Below are 14,676 nucleotides of genomic sequence, written 5' to 3' on the forward strand. Positions count from 1 at the left end.
AAAGGATGTGTTTAATCAAGTTTGTATGTGGAAATATAAGTGTAATATGATTTAGAGTTGGTTTGTAAAAAGAATGAAGTATAGGAATTTCAAAAGAACCTTATGGACCTTTTAGGATCAACATAGGGGCTGTTATGTTAAAAAATTTATATCTGAAGCTACAGGACTCCAAATGGAGTGTGGTTTGTGCCAAATTAAAGCCTTAAGTGTCTACTATAACTTAACAAAAATTCAGGGGAATCGGAGTTAAGATGAATTTTTCGTGATTAAAATGGCACATGATGTTGATGCTGTAAAAAGTGTGTGTATTTCGGCCCTTTAGAATTAATTGTGCAAATTAAGTGTTTAATTCATTGTTCATGTAAAACAATGATCCTTATGACATTTAATGATGATTGGCTAGTATTTGAACCAAACATAAAGTGTGAAATCTTAATTAAGTTTAGGATGTAGACTATGTTTATGTTAGAGTTTTGATGAAAAAGTTATGTAATAATTTATATAAGACTACTTAGTGATCAAACAAGGAATTAACTAAGGTATGTGAATAGGAAAACAAGTCAAATTCTTGGAGTTTCTAAGTGGTGCAATTCGGCCACTATAGGATTAATTGATCTAGGAATGAAAGTAAATTCACATAAGTGTCTGATTACATTTAGCAAGTAAATTCAAGTACATGCTATATAGAAGGTTAGTTTGGAAACTTGTATTAACTTGTGGTTTTGAAAGATGTGTTAATATGTATTAAATCTTGAAAACATTGGGTAATTGTCTTTGACTTGTGTGGTGGCATAAGTTGATATAACTTGTAATTTGATGGTACAAAGGTTGAAGAAGAAGTTTAGAGGCATTGGATTAAATACGTGAAATTCAAGCAAGCTTGGAATTGAGCTTTTTCCAGGTAACCTCTTGGTACTGGGGCTTGATCTCCTTGTGTGTTCCATCATGCCCGTTGAGGGTGATGGTAGGAAATGTATGTAAGTAATGTAAAATAACATGATCATGCATTTTGTATGTGTGTTGGTACATAGAACGTACCGAGTCTCTGGCCAGTAGACAGTTACGGACTTCCACTGGATAGGTCTCCATGAGGGAGTTCTAATTGACCTAGGGTCGTGGTGTGTGATTCGGATAGGAGCACACTAGGAAGTCTCGGGTGTATATGGATGGAGGGTACCTTGGTTGGATGTCTTGAAACACGCCTTGGATGAGTCCCGTAGACTTATATGCCGAGCCATTAGGCAGGACGTTGCGTGGTATTGGTAGCTACCATTCCCGTTTCGTCGTATTTTATATTCCTATGTTTCCCCAGTTTCTCTAAATCCCTTGTTTTATCCCGTTTTCAAGATGTTATTTATATTATTTATATGCATCGAAGTGAGTCATTGGGCGGAGTTTTCTCCAGAACCTCTTGGTTACTGAGATATATTCGTATATCTCACCCCGTCTTGGGGGCATTATTTCAGGAGGTAGCAGTGGTGCAGGAGCAGCGGGCAAGAAGCCCGTAGGATGACTAGCCGGAGTATCATTAGTATTTTGCATTTTGATGGCCATTGGGCCTAGGCTAGACTTAGGGCATGAACATGTATATGTTGATAAGATGAGAGTTATAGTCATATTGTTCATGTTATTTTTGCCTAAGTTTAGTTGTATTTGTATTATGTCATTTGGAAGTTTCTTTATCATGTATTATTTGGAGATTTAAGTTGTAAGTGTAATATGTCATGTGAAGCCTTGTAAATTATGCATGAGTTGATGTAATTATGAAGTACTTGTAATATGATGGAAGGGCCTTAGGCCTATTTTAGGATTATGATTATGTATATGTTTAGAAAATGCATGTAAATGGACATTGGTGATTGAAATAAGTCAAGGATTAATAAAGTGAGCAATATGGTATGAATTGTGTAATAATTATAAACTGAGTTGGGTTATAAGTGCCCCAAGGCATTGTTGGTCCTTGTGTGTGCCACCCATTGGTTATTAGGTACATGTGAGGTATTAGAAAGCATTTGCAAATTTGGGGATTGTTATAAAAACAAAGGAAACTCTGGCGAATTTTCGGTAAATTGGCAGAATTTAGATGAACTTAGGGAGAGCATATCTCCCTCCATAGAGGTCCGATAGTGACGTTCCATATGCTATTTTGAAGCCTGAGATGTCCCCTATCTCCTGCTAAAATTTGAGAGAAATCTGGGTTGAACGCCGGCCTGGAGAAGGCATAGAGTGCAGACTGCCCAAATGCTCACTGTACTTGTGGCGGTTCTGGACCGGTTTTGGGAAATTAATTCCCGCTTCGTTTCTTAGTCAAGTTAAGTGTATGATATATCAAATTGAAGCTTGAGGTGTCTAGTTTATGGTATAAAAATTTGAGAGCAATTGATTGAGAGGTTTATCTGCAGTAATTCGTGGAGTGAGGGACGTTTGGAGCTGTTTTGGGGTTGGTTGGCAGTTTTGCTTGTCCAACTTCAAACGGTGATATCCGGAGCAAACGAGATCGAAATACCTCGTGCGATGGCTCTTTAGAAGGGTAATTAAGTCCCGTAAATGATTATAAAATATGAGATGAACACGAAGAAAGTTGAGTGAATATAAATAAATATACCGAACCATGTTTGGATAGGTAGAAAACGTAAAAGTGAGAACTATACTAAGCGAGTTTACGGGAACCCCTTAGTGACTTGTATTAAGTAAAATAAGTTATAAAAGTAGTCTAAATAAGTATTCCGCAAAGAGTTTACAGTTACGGTCACAGCTTTTAATTATTACGCTTTTATTGTTTTAAATGCTCGCGTAATAACGGAAAAAGTTTATTCGTAATTTTATAAATGAATTGTTGTGATTGTAACTGCGCTTAATATCATAATTAATGTTAACAATACCGGTGTACAACGGGCTATTACATCTACCATCATCACCACCACCACCATCATCCCGACATGACTGTCGCCGCCATCGTCGCAGCCGCCATCGTACAACTAGTGCCGTCGTCACCACCCCTCACCACCACGATGCCACCGTCACCATTACCACCACCTCCACCTATCACTACCACCATGCCACCATTACCGCCATCGTCGCAGCCACTGTCGTCAACCACCACCACTATGTTCACCACGTCACTGCCACCACCACTACCGTACCGTGGCCGCCACCACCACCCGCCGCTGCCACCACCACAACCACACCATATGGAAAGGAAAGTGATGATCTGAAACTTTTTTATATTTAATAGAAATTTTTTTATTATATTATTTGTTGTGTTATCAATTCTCATTCTCGGAATCAAAATAGAACATGTTATCAAATATATTTTTTTTCTCAGAAACTGTTCCAAGGCACAGAAATATAAAAGAATTGTTTCTTTTCAGAAACAGTGCTAGAGAATAGAATGATTGTCATGCACATCCTTATTGTATTTAGCAGATTTAGGCGATTGTAGTAGACCTTATTGTATTTCTTCTTCCTAGCCTTTGGGATTGTTTCCACAATCAGTATATCAAAAAAAAAAAAAAATGCTTTTTGTTTTCAACTCCTTGCATATTGCAAACATATTATCTGACATCTCCGATCTTTAGTTAAAAAGAGATATAAATGAAAATTAATATATATATATATATATATATATAAGGGAAGGTTATATTTATAACCTATTTTTTTTTACAACCTTTTTACAGTCATATCTTAACCGTTGATTTCCGTCAATCAACGGTTGTCATTTATTGCGAATTAATAATTAATTAATAAATTTGATTTGCGAAAATCTTAACTGTTGATTGACGGAAATCAACGGTTAAGATATGATTATAAGAAGTTGTAAACGAAAATAGGTTGTAAGTATAACCTTCCCCATATACATATATATATATATATATATATATATATATATATATATATATATATATATATATATATATTAAAATTAGAAAAGGAGAATAACCCACTTATACTAGTATAATTATAAGTCTTATATCTATTATAATTGTTAATTTCAGTAGCACGTAATAATTTTTATTTATTATTCATGTGGATAATTAAATACAAGTGAATTCAACGATTAAAATTGAACATAAAATTTATTATTATTACATGAGTATAAGATAATCATTCCCCTTTAGGAAATTGCAAGTGAAGAACTTTTATATTACATATAACTCTTATATACTTTCAAAGTATTATGTCCAAAAGCTAAGATTAATTATAATCTAGATTTTATTTATTTACTAGTTTAAATTTAATTCAATAATATGTACAATAAGAAGTTTAAATATTACAGTAAATATATTTTTTGGAAAAGAACGAAAAATCGTAATTAATCCCCGACTCAAAAAATTGAAGCATGTTCGAATAATCGACTTGTCTCACAAAGATAATTAGTGTTTGTATAAAATCGACATGCCAATCGATGTGGTACCAGAGCTATAACATTAAAAATGACATAGAAAGATACAAGATTAATATAGGCCAGCACTTAGAATAGAAAATATACCTTCCTTGCAACCACGAAAACGTATCGGTTTTGGGTCACATTTAGAAAAGTCAGCTCCATCAACGAGGAAATGCCACGTCAAGTTTGAACCACTACAACATCGCTCTTTTCAATCTCCATGCATCCTTTTTTCCATCACCACCACATTCTCCCATTCATTCACACACCCTTTTTACCAAATCAACATGCAACCATCATTTTTCAAGTCTTCCCACAAGAAGAAACATCCTCACAGTCACAGTACTATTCCTCATTCCGGCAACCCACGCTTTCTCTCCGTCCTCACTGCCACCGCCGTCGTCATCATTCTTTTTCTCTTCTACTCCCGGCGGACACTCGTGTCCAATAACCCCTGCTCCGACGACACCCCGCCCCTCACGGCAGCCCAAGCCATCATCGCGGCGGAGTTCGACACATTGGCAACCCCCCTCGTCGCCATCCTCCACTACGCGACGGCACGTGAGGTTCCCCAGCAGTCCAAAGGAGAAATCCGGCTAACCTTCGAAGTTCTCCAATCCCTCGCGCCATGCAACTTTCTCGTCTTCGGAATCGGTCACGACTCACTCATGTGGGACTCGTTCAATCCACATGGCACCACGCTGTTTCTCGAGGAGGATCCTAAGTGGACATTCTCTGCCCTCAAGCGCTTCCCTATCCTACGCGCCCACACTGTGCTTTACCCCACGCGCCTCTCCGACGCCAACTCACTCCTCTCCTCCTACAAGAAGGATTGCCGAGACGGCATTCTCAAGGGCAACCGGCAGTGCCATCTAGCACTGAGTGAGCTGCCCGACGAAGTGTACGGCCGTGATTGGGACGTGATTATGATTGACGCGCCAAGAGGGTACTTTGCGGCGGCACCTGGGAGGATGGCAGTGATATATTCCGCGGCGGTGATGGCGCGTGGGAGGAAAAGGTCAGGTGTGACGCACGTGTTCCTTCATGACGTGGATAGAGAGATTGAGCGAAAGTACGCGAAGGAATTTTTGTGCATGAAATATAGGGTTGGTGGTATTAAGAGGCTTTGGCACTTTGTTATCCCACCCGCTGTTAATGTCAATGATACCACTCATGGTTTTTGCTAAAATTATAAAGCTTTTCTTACTGTATGAGTCTTCAATTTAATATTTAAAAGAACAGGTTTTCTTTTTCTTTTTTTACATTTTGTGCTCAAGAAGTTTTATGGTCTCTATTATTCGTGTCTTTTTTATCCAGAAGTTTCAACGAAGTTACCTTTTTCGTTTGTGATTGTCCTTCAAAGGCTCTATTGAAATAACTGACAGATAAAATAAAATATTATACAATTTAATGGATCAGTGTGAATTACAAATCATTTCTCAAGAACAGTATGTAAATATGAAGATTTCTACTGAGTTAATCACTCACCTTTATTTTTTTAATATTATATATCTAATGGTATTTTTGTAATAATAATAGATTATAAGACTAAATAGTTTGCCCCTCCCTAAAAAATATTTGTAACAATTAGCCTTTTCTATTAGTTCTAAACTCCTAACAATATTTATAATTTTAATATTTATTTTTTTTCCCTAATATAAAAAATTATGCGTCCCCCATTGCACACGCCTAAGTTAAAATGTTTACTTCTAGTAAGAGTGTCTTGAAAAATATGAAACGGATGTTTGGTATGAAAACAGTCTCCATATGTGCAATATCGTTACAATGGACTCAAACATTTGTCGATAATTTTATGATTGTGATCCTCTTATGTTACAATTTACATAATTAACTCTTATCGTTACAATGGACTCAAATTTTATAATTGTGGGAATGAAACCTCACTTTTTATTTCAATGCAAGACATTTAGATGAAGATAGGATAACAGTGGATTTCTTATATTTGAATTCCATTATAACTTGTTCAATTTGTAAAACATACTTTGTCTAAGAACTGTATTTAAGTGCACTCATTTCTTTTGAAACTTTTTCATTCCGAGATTAAATTTTATTTTCTCAAACTACCAAATATATATATAGAGGTAGGATTCTTTGACACCGATGTTAAATTTGAAATTTGACACCTCATCTGAGAGCCATTAGATCAAGAAAAATCAACGGTGTCACATACTTACAAATCAGAGCCATTGATTTTTTTGATCTAATGGCTCTCAGATGAGGTGTCAAATTTCAAATTTGACACCGGTGTCAAAAGATCCTACCTCATATATATATATATATATATGGGGCAGGATCATCTTACACTGGTGTAAGAATAATAAGTCTTACACCAAATCTTAACCATTGATTTTTTACATCTAACGGTTAAGATTTATTAGGTCTCACTCATTAATTAATTTTTAATTTCCAATAAATCTCAACCATTGGATGCACGGAAATCAATGGTTAAGATTTGGTGTAAGATTTATTATTCTTACACTGGTGTAAGTTGATCCTATCCCATATATATATATATATATATATATATATATATATATATATATATATATATATATATATTCTCCACAAGTCCTCAAATCTCTTTTGTTATTTAAATAATAGGAAATTGTTTTCTCACTTAACATTAGATAAAACAATTCTCTTGACCACACATATGGAGATGTGGAACCTATTTATTTTTTTTCTCTCTCCTCTATATATATTTATAAAAAAATTGTTTTATCTCTTATTAAATGAGAAAAACAATTCCCATAAATAAACAAACAAAATTACTGTCTCAATAATAAGTAAAGTTAGCAGTGAAGTTCACACCTCTAAAATCGACTTGTCGCTACATGATTTAGATTGAATTTACTTTTAATGTAGTCTAAAATATATTGTAATTTTAACTTATTAAATAATTTAAAGTTAAATATAAATACAAATTTACTTGTCCTAAATTCACGTATTCACAAAGATAATCCTAATTCTCTTTTCAAATGTTTAGTGAAATTGTTTTGCAATTGCATCGTCTAGATCCTCTTATGAATTAAACTCCTTTTTCTTTGAAGTAAATACATAGGATTTATTTCCCCAAATCGTTATTGGTTTTTTTGTCCTGAATGCCACACCTTTGCTAGCTCTCGATATTGGGAATAATTCAAAGAACGCCCCATGCTGTGTTCATTTCAAGGTCCCTAAAATGGCTACGTTTCTATTTGATCGATGCCTCAAACCAAAGCCCAATTTTAGGAAAGTGTAGTTTAATCACCACCGGCCAGCATACGGCAGCAGGTGGCAACAAGCAGTGGTCGATTAAAGGTGATGGCCGACGGAATAGTGGTTGATGAATTAAGAATAGATAATTTTGTCTTAAACTTAATATAATTATAATGATGTAGTGTAGTGTAGTGTAGTGTAAGAGAGTTAATTACTTCAATCAATTTAAAAAACACATAAGTGCAGGATTATTTTATATAATTTACACCGAATTCATTTTGGCCTTTATTTTTTACTTGGAATGACAGTACAAGTCAAATCCCTTACAACTATCCCTGCCCTGGGTTTCTGTTAACAATATTACATTGATAGCTAATTCTTAACCCATCTACTGCCTACGATTAAAACCAACAGATCAGTGGGGTGTGTGTGTGTGTGGGGAGGGGGAGGGGGGTTGGAAAATATCAAGTTCCATTTATTTAAAAAAAGAACCAGAAAATAACACAAAATTTAGCAGGAGTACATTCCTTCAGGAATTTAGATATAAGTACTTCAGATTTTATTGGTTCAAGGAAAAAAAATATTTTTTTTATTTCTACTTTTGTAAACAATTTATTTTTAAATTTTAAAGACTGCATTTAGAATAAAAATCATGATAATTACAAACTTGGCACTACATTTTTAATTCTGATCTTATAAAAGATGAAAATAACTACAAAAAATTCAGTAATGTAGTTAAGTGTCAGCTGAATGAAGTACACTACATAATAGCCGTCACACGATAGCTAAACTTGAACCAAAACATATCCCTCAGCATAATTTAACAAAGGGTCCATAATAAGGCATGCTTCTGGGTCTACCTTGGCAAAAACAAAGGGGACACCTTCCTTACAACAATCTCTTCGATCTGCTCAGCAAACAAAATGGATGTCTCGCTTTCATAATTGCCATTTTCCATCTGCTGGTGTAACTGGCAGAACAAATGACAAATGCATCCAATAAATTCATTTTCTTCTACTTTATTTAAATACTTTTCATGGGGGAATTCTCATCTATAAAGATTGTCAAGCAGCCAAGACATGTGTATAGTAAGCCAAACCAAGTTGAAAAATTTGAATATTACAGGATTTTATTAATATAGAGAAAGCAATCAACATACAAGGAGATTAATCATTTTGATGAAAAGATAATTCATATATTTCAGGTGAACTAACTGAGCTAAGACAGCCAAATATTAGCAGATTGCTTATAAGTTTTCGAATGGACTCCTTGTCCTGTACCAATCACGCTTATTACCACTGTTATACTTTTCTTATTGCAAGGATGAAAAGTAAAGAATCTCCCTTGTACTTTGGAACCAGTGTTTACCTTCTCAAGGATGGCAGATTGATCATCCATGTGAAACTTGCGCATGTGCTTCAGCATCTCTAGTTGCTGTGAAGATTTACTTTCTCTATGTTAGCAGTGTATACAAGTACCAAAAAGCTTCAATGGAAGTTAAGATATTTTACCTGCTCTTGTAACTTTTGTTGATTGAGCATTTTTTCTGCAAATTCTTCTTCTCCAAGCTCTGCTTCATCGCAGGCCATTTCTTCTCTGCCATTTCATAGTGTAAAAGACCACTTTCCATTACATATTTGCTTACTAATCCTTTTACAGAAGCTATAAGACTTCCACAATGGTGTTCTACAAGATAACCTCACTTTTTGTTCAAAGACAGAAAGAAAAGCATACATAGAACCAAAACTGGCTTTTTAGATAACTTTGAACTAGTGCATTTTTGGATTAGCTTAAATTTTAGGAGAAAAATTCAAAAATGCTCTAAGTATGCACCAAATTATAAGCTATTTTGAACTCAAAATATGTTAAATTAAAAAGAAAAATACTAAAATAGGATTTTTAACCTATTTAATTCTAAAAGGGAAATATTTTTTCTCGTTGATTCATTTGGCAAACAATTTACCAATCTAATGCGAAAAACATGCATGGAGGTGTGTGTTCAAGTCGCACATTACCTCCATACGTGAATTGTACAAAACCCAACGCACATCTGTCATGTGTCACGCTCTGCAAGACGCACATTACCTTATACGCATTTAAGTCACACACACCCCCATGCACATCCTGCAAAGCACGACATGTGACAAACATGCATGGGTCTTGCACAAATAACATATTGTGGTGATGCACAACTTGAACGCGTATACCTTCTGATAGGAATATATATACTCATGTAGGTGTATGTAAGATGGATAGTAGGAGACTATGTTCTACCAATATGGTAGCGTAACTAACTTCAGAATATTCTAGAAGGTTAAGCTGAGTATAAGATGGGGAATGTGAAGTGTGTAAAGGCATCGTGGAAATATTGGGACCATTTGGTATTGGAATTTGGGAGAGAACCAGGGCCTCTCCAATTGTCCTGTGTAGTAATATCATTTGGGGGAATCCTATTGTAATATTTTCCTTTCTGTAATAGTCATCTTTTCTATTATTATAAGATCAGGTTGGAGTATTGCATAAACCAGTTTTATTAATTGCAGTATTTTCCCTTGTTCGTTATCCTTATTATATCAGTTTCCTATCACCTTCATAAGCATTTTTTTCATATTAAAGTGGTAAATTGTTTATCAAAAGAATTAAACGAGGAAAATATTTCTGATTTTGCATTATACGGGTCAAAAAGCCTACTAAAATAAGTAGAAGAACATTGTCAAATTCTCTCCACTTATAGAAATCTCTGGGCATGAATAAAAGCATTTAACACTAATTCCAAGACATACTGTAGTTTCTATGGCTTCAAAGGATGTAAGGCTTGTATCCCTTAAATATGGTGGAAATATTAAGCTAGCCCATTTATTCAGTTACACAAATGGACCAAAAATAGCTGAACAGTATTGTACTATCACTGAAATTCTGCCTCTGATACCATGTAATATCAGTAACACAGGAAAATTTGTAGAGAAAATAGTATAAACTCTCTTCCTCAGTTCCTCTCTCCACAACAGAAGAAAATGCAGATATCCAAAATTCTTCAAGAGGCCTGGGCTAATTCCCACACTCTCTTTCCCTCCATTCCCATATACCCAAGCTGTTCCACTGTTTTTTCTCTCTCTCCATCATGAAACCCATGCCACCTAGGATTTTAGTTACTCCCCTTGCTAGTCATGCATACTTGTGGAGCTGACCCCCTGCTTCTCATGTAACTTCTTCCCAATGTACAACTTAATAGGTGGGAATCTTCATTCAGCTCTTAAAAAGTCATTACAACTCAAAGCTAGAAAAGATATAGGCATGGTATGGTCACTTTCTAAATCACTTGTTTTAAGAAATAAGAATTGAAGAGAAAATGTCAACAAGGGAGTGAATGCTAGAAAGAACTTACTTTACAAGAAATTTATAAAACTGAATCACCAAATCCCGGTCATTCTCATATGCAGTACTGACTTTCCCCAGGCACGAAATACCAAATCTTGGATCTGTTGTATAAATAATAATAATAATATAACAATAACAACAATAATAATAATAATAACAACAATAATGGCAAAACAAACTTCTACTCCACAATAGTCATATCAAACAGAAGATAGCCTCAAGACACTGATAGTCTGATATGATTGTGAAAATATAAATAGCCACCTGATGGTTTAGTAACAAGCATGACTGCTTTCTTCTGATAACTAAGAGTTTCAGAATAAATTAGTATCAAGTATGGTTAGATGATAAAACAGATTCTGCATACAATCATTCCCTGTATCAAGATGCCTAAATTACCCCCACAGCTATCCTAAACTAAGATAGAAGGAAAAGAAATGTGAAGTACAATAAAAGAAAGATTAAAAAAAAAAAAAATTAAATGTTATTCCCATCATGTGACAAATGCAGTATTCTAAAGCTTTATTTGGGAGAATAATAACCAGGAACTTTACAGAAAACGGAGGGAGGGAGGGAACAATAGCATACAACCCCTCCAAGCCATACTCCGGACATGATTTCAGGCAACAATAAATTCTAAAACTATATGTGCATTGGCATGTCTAGCATGTGGACGAAAAAGTATCACCTATAATGTATAGTGTCAACTCATTTTCATCACAAGTACCAAGACCAAGAAGCATATCATATTTGACTACCAAGAGTCCAAGATGATTTAATCCACTATTTATGAGTTTGTTTCTCTTTCATTGCTAACAAGTGAATATCCCAATCCCATAAAGCATCGTGAGACAAGCAGGCATATATATTAGAATGATGGCATTCGTGGTATTGCAGCAGTCAGCAGCTGAGCTAAGTTAACACAAATAATGTCATCATGGCACAGATTAATGACATGAAAAATTAGGTACCAATACTACAAACAACAACTAACATATCAGAATACAACATACCAACACCCATCTCCAAAAATATCTCTTCCTGTATTGCAGTGGTTACACCAACAGCTTCCTGCTCATCAGTTGTGATTTCCAGAAAATGACAGCAAAATGCATTATATACTGATTTTTATCACATGGACTTAGGGCAAAAGTATAATATCAAACTGGCATGCACTTTTATTAGATATATCCAGCATTCAAATACTTCTCTCCACATAATTAAACCCCAACACACACACACACAGATGCTAGCCTAAAGGATAAAACGTGTACTAAGGTTCTAGTTATTCAGCTCAGCCGTCACACACTCACACTTAATGAATTCAAATTAAAGAATAAAGTAACTAATTAACCGGAGTTAAGAGGCTAATAAGGAAACAAAGTCCAATTTCTTCCGGGTACCCACATAATTTTTTTTCCTTCACAAGCCCATTATCAATTCCTAAAATCAAGGACGTTCCTGAAAACTGGAATATAAAATACCATGAACAGCAAAGTCACCTCACATTGAAGATACGCTGTCCGATTCAAACAGAATTTTAAGACGCAAAAAAATAGTAAAAATAGGACGAACAAAATAAATTCAAAACAATAGTAATAATAAATGTCCTAAAAAAATTCACCTGCTTATCCTGTACAGCCTCTGCAATCCTTTTCTTCACGTCTGCAAATTACAAGCACGACCAAATTGCAAAGAAATCAAAAGGGATCGGGGAATCAATCAAAACAGTAAAAGAAATGGGGGAAACAAAAACAAAGTACCCGGTTGGGAAGTAAGGTAACTGAAACGATCGAAAAGATGGAAAAGCTGTGCTCTAGACAGCATTTCAGTGCTCTGCATCTCAGTTGTCATTGACATAACGGTGAATACAAACTATGCTCTCTTCAGCAGGAACAAGCCACACCCAAGTCAATTTTATTTATTCCTTTGAAGAAACCATTGAGATATTTCACTTATTTATGCAAAATTACCCAAAGAAATTTCGTAATTATTTACCACAAGATAAAAATTTTCACTTCAAATATAACGTAGTTTATTAAAAAAAAAAAAAAAAAAAAAATCCTATGTTTTTCCTTCTTCGTGTAATCAAATCAAAATATAAACTTACTCAAGCAATAAAAAATAAGGAACAACAATAAATATTAATCAAGCTTGATATTCTGAATTTATACCTTATCATTTCTCACTGAGATATAAAAAACAAACCATAGAACATAACCACAAATAAAAACAACTATTGCTTAAAAAGTAAAAAATACATTAACCTAAACTAACAGTGACAGGGAATATTCTGATTATTACACAAGAAACAAGGAAAATAAATAAATTAGAAATCCTCATCCATCTTGAAGACGTGTGCACCACCGTTTCCGTTCAAGCTAGACATAACGGAAGCCATCTGGTACTCGCCGACGCGCTTTTCGAAGAAGTTAGTCTTTCCCTGAAGTGAAATCAGCTCCATCCAATCAAAGGGGTTCTGAACATTGTACACCTTCCCACACCCAAGCGCAACCAGCAACCGATCCGCAACAAACTCAATGTACTGACTCATCAAATCCCCATTCATCCCCACCAAAGCGCAAGGAAGCGCGTCGCAGACAAACTCCCTCTCTATCTCCACCGCATCACGCACGATCCCCTTCACGCGCTCCTCGCTCAGCTTCTTCCTCATAAGAGAATACAACAAACAAGCGAAATCGCAATGGAGACCTTCATCTCGCGAGATGAGTTCGTTCGAGAAGGTGAGTCCCGGCATCAACCCGCGCTTTTTAAGCCAAAATATCGAGCAGAAGCTTCCAGAGAAGAAAATCCCTTCGACGCATGCGAAGGCCACGAGGCGTTCCGCGAAGGTTTCGGAACCGTCGATCCAGCGTAGGGCCCACTCAGCCTTCTTCGCGACACAGGGAATGGTTTCGATGGCGTGGAACAAACGATTCTTCTCGGTGGGGTCTTTGATGTAGGTTTCGAGAAGGAGACTGTACATCTCGGAGTGGATATTCTCGATGGCGATCTGGAAGCCATAGAAGGCACGTGCCTCGGCGACTTGAATTTCCTTCATGAACCTTCCGGCGAGATTTTCGAGGACGATGCCGTCGGAGGCGGCGAAGAAGGCGAGAATGTGGGTCACGAAGTGACGCTCTCCGTCGGTGAGGGAGTTCCAGTGGCCGAGATCCTGTGAGAGATCAACCTCTTCGGCGGTCCAGAAGGATGCTTCGTGTTTTTTGTACATTTCCCAGATTTCGGGGTAATGGATTGGGAACATGCAGAAGCGATCTGGGTTTGGAGCTAGAAGCGGTTCTTCTGGAATCGCAGGCATTGTTGTGTTTGGGAATTGAAGGGGTTTCGAGAAGAAAGAAGAGAATTTGAATGCTGTTGAGGGTTGGGGAAAATGAAGAAGATTCAGGGATTTAAATACAGAGGGAGGAAGGAAAAATTTGAAAACATTGAAAATGGGAGCGGGTAATTTCAAAATTTTGGGGTTTTCAGAAAGCTTGTGGGAGAAGACTGAACTCAACGAAGAAGGGGGTAATTTGGGGATTTCGGAGATGGAAAATTCCCTTGAGGGTTTGTATTTTACGAATATACCCTTTGGATTATGGTTGGTGGAGGACTTTGATTTGATGTGTTTGAAACGGGAGGGGTAATTATGGAAATGAAGGGATTATTGGTTAGGAAATTGTGTTCTGGTG

General features: G+C 36.0%; 3 protein-coding genes across 4 annotated transcripts; 1 reads left to right on the forward strand and 2 right to left on the reverse strand.

Moving 5' to 3' along the window:
* Positions 1–4,674: 4,674 nt before the first annotated feature.
* Positions 4,675–5,574, forward strand: LOC133285106 (arabinogalactan O-methyltransferase 1-like). The gene has a single exon (XM_061482281.1). It carries the CDS (start codon positions 4,675–4,677, stop codon positions 5,572–5,574), a length of 900 nt encoding a protein of 299 aa, XP_061338265.1.
* Positions 5,575–8,242: 2,668 nt separating this feature from the next.
* Positions 8,243–13,191, reverse strand: LOC133285105 (uncharacterized). Of its 2 annotated transcripts, XM_061482280.1 has the most exons (8): positions 13,159–13,191; positions 12,748–12,911; positions 12,609–12,649; positions 11,998–12,055; positions 10,992–11,085; positions 9,118–9,202; positions 8,975–9,040; positions 8,243–8,576 (listed from the first exon to the last, which is right to left on the reverse strand). In XM_061482280.1, the coding sequence occupies exons 2-8, from the start codon at positions 12,842–12,844 to the stop codon at positions 8,463–8,465; spliced, it is 555 nt and encodes a 184-aa protein (XP_061338264.1). In that variant the 5' UTR covers positions 12,845–12,911; positions 13,159–13,191; the 3' UTR covers positions 8,243–8,462. The 2 variants fall into 2 exon arrangements, with proteins under 2 accessions (XP_061338264.1, XP_061338263.1); XM_061482279.1 differs by lacking the exon at positions 13,159–13,191 and having other exon boundaries at positions 12,748–12,943.
* Positions 13,183–14,441, reverse strand: LOC133285104 (ribonucleoside-diphosphate reductase small chain). Its single transcript, XM_061482278.1, has one exon. The coding sequence runs from the start codon at positions 14,301–14,303 to the stop codon at positions 13,314–13,316; it is 990 nt and encodes a 329-aa protein (XP_061338262.1). The 5' UTR covers positions 14,304–14,441; the 3' UTR covers positions 13,183–13,313.
* Between the last annotated feature and the right edge of the window lie 235 nt (positions 14,442–14,676).

The sequence above is a fragment of the Gastrolobium bilobum genome, unplaced genomic scaffold, assembly GCF_033153095.1.
Source record: "Gastrolobium bilobum isolate Gb01-03AN ecotype WA unplaced genomic scaffold, APGP_CSIRO_Gbil_v1 utg25755, whole genome shotgun sequence".
In the NCBI taxonomy this organism is placed as follows: Eukaryota; Viridiplantae; Streptophyta; class Magnoliopsida; order Fabales; family Fabaceae; genus Gastrolobium; species Gastrolobium bilobum.

Excerpts from the sequence above, each read along its gene's own strand:
- LOC133285106 (XM_061482281.1), top strand. The coding sequence starts at position 4,675 with ATGCAACCATCATTTTTCAAGTCTTCCCACAAGAAGAAACATCCTCAC.
- LOC133285105 (XM_061482280.1), bottom strand. The coding sequence starts at position 12,844 with ATGTCAATGACAACTGAGATGCAGAGCACTGAAATGCTGTCTAGAGCA. Across the intron at positions 12,056-12,608 it reads AGGCTGTACAGGATAAGCAG|GAAGCTGTTGGTGTAACCAC; the intron begins GTGAATTTTTTT and ends ACTGATGAGCAG. Across the intron at positions 11,086-11,997 it reads ATTTTTGGAGATGGGTGTTG|ATCCAAGATTTGGTATTTCG; the intron begins GTATGTTGTATT and ends TTTATACAACAG.
- LOC133285104 (XM_061482278.1), bottom strand. The coding sequence starts at position 14,303 with ATGCCTGCGATTCCAGAAGAACCGCTTCTAGCTCCAAACCCAGATCGC.